The sequence below is a fragment of the Portunus trituberculatus genome, unplaced genomic scaffold, assembly GCF_017591435.1.
Source record: "Portunus trituberculatus isolate SZX2019 unplaced genomic scaffold, ASM1759143v1 PGA_scaffold_272__1_contigs__length_80511, whole genome shotgun sequence".
Lineage (NCBI taxonomy): Eukaryota > Metazoa > Arthropoda > Malacostraca > Decapoda > Portunidae > Portunus > Portunus trituberculatus.
Window position 1 is genome coordinate 9,156 of NW_025541440.1, and position 6,858 is coordinate 16,013.

Consider the following 6,858-nt stretch of genomic DNA (forward strand, 5'->3'; position numbering starts at 1 on the left):
TGTATAAGGGATGAAGACGAAAGGATATCAGTAAAGCGGAGACACCACTCCCACCACAATGATCAACATGTATATTAAAATCACCGATAATAAAAATAGAATGTTGGACATTTAAGAGAATCAGAAAAATCTTCAAAATCTAAAAGAAATTGCGAAAGAGGCTCTGGACGTTGTGGTCTATAAATAGTTGTAAGAGAAAGTGTTGTGCCAGAAATGACTAGATTTAGATATAAAACCTCAAAACTACGGTAGTGACGCACCCAACCAACTTTGTGACTAACTGTAGAGCGTAGTACAACCACCAGACCACCCCCACGATGCTGACTACAGCGATCCTTCCTTAGGGCAACATAACCCACCGGAACAAGATCAACAAGTTCCTGAGTATCATTATCAAGAAGCCAAGTCTCAGTTATACAAAATATATCCAAGTCATTGTCTAGAATATAATGATATAAAGTGTTGCACTTATTGCGTAGTGACTGCATTAATAAAGCCAATATTTAATCGCTTGCCTAAACAAGAGGCGACTACTGAGCGTTCCCTAAAGATCGATGATTTTGTCTGGGATAGTTTACAAAGGGTTTGATAAGCGTACCAACCATCCATCTGGATCCATCTAACACTGTGTCTTTGCTATCCACCGGGACAACAATAACAAAGGATGAATACGTGTCAAATTTAGACTTGAGTTTCGTACAGCTAGTGGGGACAACACCAACAACATCCTTCACATAATCAGATAGTTCAACTTCTGTAGTGGAATCGTCAAGTCTTCTCACAAATATTTTTGTAGTAGATTGTACAACACGCAGTCGACCAACATGTTGTTAAGCTGTCTCTGCAGTGCCCGTTCCATTCACCACCTGTCGCCTTCGCCTGGACACTACAGTGGACCATGTAATACTGCTGTCACCACTCTCACCCACACCTCCCATACTACCATCCCCGTCAGTAGTAGTAGATGTAGTAAGGGTAGAAGTAGTAGTAGTAGTTGTAGTAAGAGTAGTAGTCATAGTAGTGACAGTAGCAACTGTGGTAGTAGTAGTGTTATTATCATGAGAAGACATGGTGCAAGAATAAAGCTTACCACAGCGTAGCAACATAAAAAATAAAATAAATAAAAACAGCAATAAAGTAAGGTGTTATAGTTACACTGAAGCAAAATGGAAGTAACTACGTCCAGGGCTCACTCAAAAACACACACTTAGGCAGTACATCGCGTAGCAAAAATGGAGTACAGAGCACAGCACAGTCAAGCTAGGACGGGCAAAATATTATTTTTCATAATACACCAGGCATTGCAATTGGTATCAAAAGTACATGGAAGTACTGCTGAGAAAACTTCATGCAGTGATTTCAATACTGAATAAAAAAATTATAAATCATAAAAATAAATATAACACTTGGGACAAGATGCAAATCAAGCATGAGATACTCAAAAATAACTCACTAGAGTGGTTATACTGAAAAACACTCAATAAGTATTCAATGGAACACAATGACATACATTACCATACACTGGCTGGAGTATCAGCAGCAATGAAAACACATCAGACAGACATTTCATAATCAGATGCAGTAGTAGTCTCAGTCTGCGATGAAAATCCAGGCATGAACATACAAAAATATAATGAAAATCACACATAAACATGAAAAAAAAAAAAAAAATCAACAGGGAAAAAAAATCAACAGGAAAATAATTTTAGGTAGTGTTAGAAAAATAATACTGAAAATAAAATAACTAGCCAACAGCATGGGCAGATAGAAAATGCAAAGAAAACAATGAAGTATAAGCAGAGAGCAATAGAAGAAAGCAAGAAACAAACAAGAAACAGAAAAATTTCAAGGTCACTGAAGGAGACAGTAAATAAAATAAACAATGCACTAAAAAAATAAAACACTGTTGCACTTGTAAATAACACTGTAGCACTAGCAAATTAAAGAAAATGCATCAAATAATTGAGCTTATGAGGCTGCAAGGGTAATATAATAAAAAAAAGCAGGCCTAACACAGGAAAAACATATGCAGGCCTACACACAGGAAAAACATATGGTACTAGGCTACAAACACATTTAAAGCCGGTTCCTGAATCGGCAACAAACCAAAACGCGGCTGTATTTATGATAGCCAATCTGACCAAAAAGGTATAAAGAAAGTGGCAATTACTCAATGATTGCAAAAAAACAGGAAGCTTGGGAGACAATCACCAAGAAATTCAATGCAGTGCATCCCTTCGCTGAGAAAAAAAACTTCACTGCAGCTGAAGAGAGCCTGGGGATACCTCAGAAATAAGTAAGTAATTATAATATACTTTCTACACTAGTCATTAGGCACTCGTTAGCACATCAGAAGGCATTCACAGATGTATTTCACATTACTGAATGTGTACTAGAAACTAATCTAACAACCAAACAATAATCTAGCCAAACAAACCCGTATGAGTGCTCTGCCAGTAGAGGGAAACAATTAGTTGATGAAGGAACATCAGCTGTTGGTTAAGACTTAGCTTTTTAAACCTTGGCTCACAAAATAACTTGCTTAATGAAGAGCTCTTTTAAAAGCAAAGATACCCTAACCTAACATGACATAGGAATATAGAGAAAGTGTATATATATATATATATATATATATATATATATATATATATATATATATATATATATATATATATATATATGCACACATTTAAGTTTTCTTTCTTTGATTTCTTTCAGGGTGAAGGTGGAATATGCAAGTTATACGAAGAAAAAGTTTGCAACTGGAGGTGGTCCTCCACCTTCACCACCCAAATTAAGTCCTTTGTTGGAGGCAACGGCAAATCTGATTTCAGAGGAACTTGAATTGGCAGAGTTCCAGTATGACAGTTCCTGTCGTGATGTGCCTCTGCCAACAAATCCATTACCTGAGGCACCCAAATCACCGTCACCTCAGCCACCCAAATCACCGTCACCTCAGCCTTTACATCCATCGTCACCTTTACTGGTCTTGCATGAAGAAGATTATGGTAAGCACATTATATATATATATATATATATATATATATATATATATATATATATATATATATATATATATATATATATATATATATATATATATATATATCCACACTGTCTCCGACCACTCTACTTTCTTATATTATCCTTTTTTTTTTGGAGAGACAGGAGCACGGGGGTGAAAATGGTTCAGAGCACCCAAGGCTAAGGATGGCACTGCATCCTAAAGCTTGTATAAATTACACTAGTTTTTAACTTTTATTTCCAAATAAGTAATTTATGAATTTTGTTTGATCTTTCAGAGTGGATAGAAGATGGCCCTCCCCCCCTGGAAGCAGTGCCACTGCCACCACCATCTACAATGGGTAGCTGCAGTGCAGAACCAGCTATCCCAGGTCCTTCTAAGAAAGCAGACTGTGGGCAGCAAAAGACTATACCAAATACGTCTGCCAATAGAAAGAGGAAAAGGGTGCAAGAAAGAGATAATGTGTTTAACTCCATTAGAGAAGAAAACTCAAATTTAAAGAAAAGATCCCTTCAAATAATGGAGGAAAAACATGTTAAAGAACTGGAAGTTCTTGAGTGTTCAAAATATGTGCAACACTGTTAATCAGTTTTTTCAAAACTCGTCACTGACTATGATAAGATTTTCAAAAAGTAGACACACACACACACACACACACACACACACACACACACACACACACACACACACACACACACACACACACACACACACACACACACACACACACACACACACACACACACACACACACACACACACACACACACATAATGATTAGCATTAAAAGTAGATGGTTAAGTTTATTCATTCTTACATAGGTTAAGTTTATTTATCCTTACAAATTTTGTACTTTGCAATACTTACATTATACACCATAAGATCTTATATATAATTTCATTTTCCTTACATTTTGGAAACTTATATATATTTTTATTTAAACTTAGTGTTAATCCTAGCAAGCAAGAACTAGAAAAGAAAAAGTATTATTACACTGGAGCCCAATCGGGTACACAGGGAAAAGTTCTTGAAACTGGCCCTCAAAACCATCTTTGAATTAATGATTCCCTAACTTGTGTGGCATCCAGTTCATGTTCATCTTCATCCTCCAATAAATCAACTACTTCCTGTGGCTCAATCTCAACATCTAACATGTCCACTCTTCTTGAAATAGCAATGTTATGCAAAATAGCACATGCCATCACAATTTTTTTGTATTGGGAAGTTTGGTTCGCAGGGGTATGCTTAAGCATGCAAATCTTCTTTTCAGTACACCGAATGCCTTCTCAATACAGTTCCGTGTTTGTATATGAGCTACATTATACCTCCTATGCTTTTCAGTTCTTGGAGCTAGGAGTGGAGTCAGTAAATATTCTCGACTCGGATACCCACTATCCCCTAACAAATATAAACCCCTGTAATCTCCTTGATCTAGAAGATGACAGATACGACAATTAGAAAATATTCTTGAGTCATGTACGCTGCCAGGCCAACTTGCAACAACATGCATAAATTTGAGTTCTGAATCACAAATACCTTGGACATTTAATGAGTAAAACCCCTTTCGACATCTATACATCTCAACGTTGTTCCCACCTGGACTCTGTATTGGAATATGTGTACAATCTATACACCCCAATACACCTGGCATACCAGCAATATCGTAGAACTTTGAGGCCATCTGACGTGCTTCTGGCTGTGGGAATTTGATGTAGTCTGGTGCCAGGAAAGCAATAAGTTGAACCACCTCTCCAACAGCCCTGCATGCTGATGATTTTGCAATATCCATGATGTCAGCTACTGTAAGAAGGAAACTTCTCATGGCTAGGTACCGCAAGGTAACTAGCATCTTCAAATGCAGAGGAATGCCACATCCTGTGGAAAGACATGCAAACATATACCAGGGGACTTTAGAAGGAGTTATATACACCCTCTCTCTCTGCGTTGTGCCTAGTCTATTTATGAGGAAAATACAGAGAAGACTAGAAAAAGTGTGGAAGAACCTTAAATTTCCCAATTCACTCCACATGAAAAAGGATGACAGAGTTGTAGAAAGAAATACAGAAGATGGTTTCCCAGGTCTTGAATCAATAATTATGTATTGTAAAATATTCTATAGCAATATCACCATCCACATATATACTTAAGTAAATAGCTACTGTTCCATACCTGTGCCAACCCTGTCCACATGTGCACGTGGCCTAACTTCTTCAATGAGGTCTCGTACAGCATCCTTTGGCAGACGAAAACGCTCAAGGAATTCTTCACCAGAAAGGTAATGAAATGGGTCATTGCGATCTTTAGGTACAATGTGTGGAATCCTCACTCGTCGCAATTCTTCCATTTCAAACATTTCTTCATCTATGATTTCATCTAATGCAGCCATGGTACCTGAAAAGTGTAGTTTTTAATGGTCTGAAGAATAAATAGATATTAACAGCATATATTACTTAAGTCATTTTATCTTTTTTTCTGTTGTTCAAATGATACTATGGTATCATACATATAGGTACATACTGAAGTTGTTTACCACCAAAAGGGGAGTGGCCTAGACATACCACAAAATAGGATTTATAGAATTCATAAACATAGGCTAGTTCTACAAAGACCTGGACCCGAACTTAGCCATTAGGTACAGTACATATGACAAGGTTAAGTAAAGATAGGTCGGGATCATACAATAAGAACTATTTGTTTAAAGGTTATCAAAATTATTCTTAATAAGGCAGATATGAGCTTGCTAGGCTGATATGATATGCATGTACAGTCAAAAATTAATCTTAAATTAGGTTAGATGAATTAAGGATAGGATGTTAGGTTAGTTTAAGTTAGCTTCGGTTTGGTTAGGATAAGTTTGGTTTGATTTCCTGGTATTATTTCATAAGTACGCCCCATTCACAGCAGTCACTTTAACTGGTCTCAATAGTAAGATCTCATTGACTTGAACAAGAAAAACCCATATTATACCCACCGCAAATTTATATTAACGACACCACAAATTTAAAAAAAATTAATGGATATGTGGGTGGTGACAGACTCACTGGCGGTATATACTCCTCGTCCTATACGTCTGCCCACTAGGCCAAGACTGAAGAGTGGGCGAGTGGTTCGATTTTACCGATTTCCTTTCCTGCATTTTGAATGGTTGTAGGGCATAGGTATGTTAGATTTGGGTGGGGGATAGGTGAGGTTAGGTTAAAATATGTTTGGTTTGTTTTCATTTCTGCCAATCTTACATTTCCGCTTTTTCATATTGACATTGATACTTCAGAAGTTATGACAATAAATAGGTTGGTTAAGTTATGTTGGGTGGGTTAGGTTAAGTTGGCTGGGTTATTGTTTCCTTGGTTAGGTTACATTTGGTTCGTTAATAGGATCCATTCACTAATGTGTAATAAATCCATCAATAATGTCTTCTGATGTGTAGACCGCCACAGAATCGAGTGTTACCTGCAAGCTCATCAAGGTACCGTTTACACCTTTCCTCCATTGTTTCATCGGTCACCTCTTAATAGCCTTGAACTTAAAACTACAAATATACTCAATATACAGCCTCATGATCATTTTCATTTATCTATTCGTTTTTTTTTTTTCCTGGGTATGAGCTACGTACATGATACTCGTATCTCGGCTTCAGTCTACTCCACTCCTTCCATATTATAGTTTTTGCCCTTAAATTCGTCCACTTACCTTTCTTAAATAGTAGAAGCACATAGTAAGAATTCATGTAATGATATATAAATAACAAGATTAATCATATACTTACCAAATTTAGCCAGTGAAGTAGAGATGTGACGAGTCAATTAAGCTGTTGTTCATGTTTGGCGTGAACT

At 36.9% G+C, this 6,858-nt stretch overlaps 1 protein-coding gene and 1 pseudogene across 1 annotated transcript; one reads left to right on the forward strand and one right to left on the reverse strand.

Annotated features, from left to right (window-relative positions):
• Positions 1-2,193: 2,193 nt before the first annotated feature.
• Positions 2,194-3,762, forward strand: LOC123500449 (cyclic AMP-dependent transcription factor ATF-5-like). The gene is made up of 3 exons (XM_045249165.1): positions 2,194-2,296; positions 2,719-3,008; positions 3,303-3,762. Exons 1-3 carry the CDS (start codon positions 2,223-2,225, stop codon positions 3,608-3,610), a joined length of 672 nt encoding a protein of 223 aa, XP_045105100.1. The 5' UTR covers positions 2,194-2,222; the 3' UTR covers positions 3,611-3,762.
• A 51-nt stretch (positions 3,763-3,813) lies between these two features.
• LOC123500448 lies at positions 3,814-5,452 on the reverse strand (annotated as a pseudogene).
• Between the last annotated feature and the right edge of the window lie 1,406 nt (positions 5,453-6,858).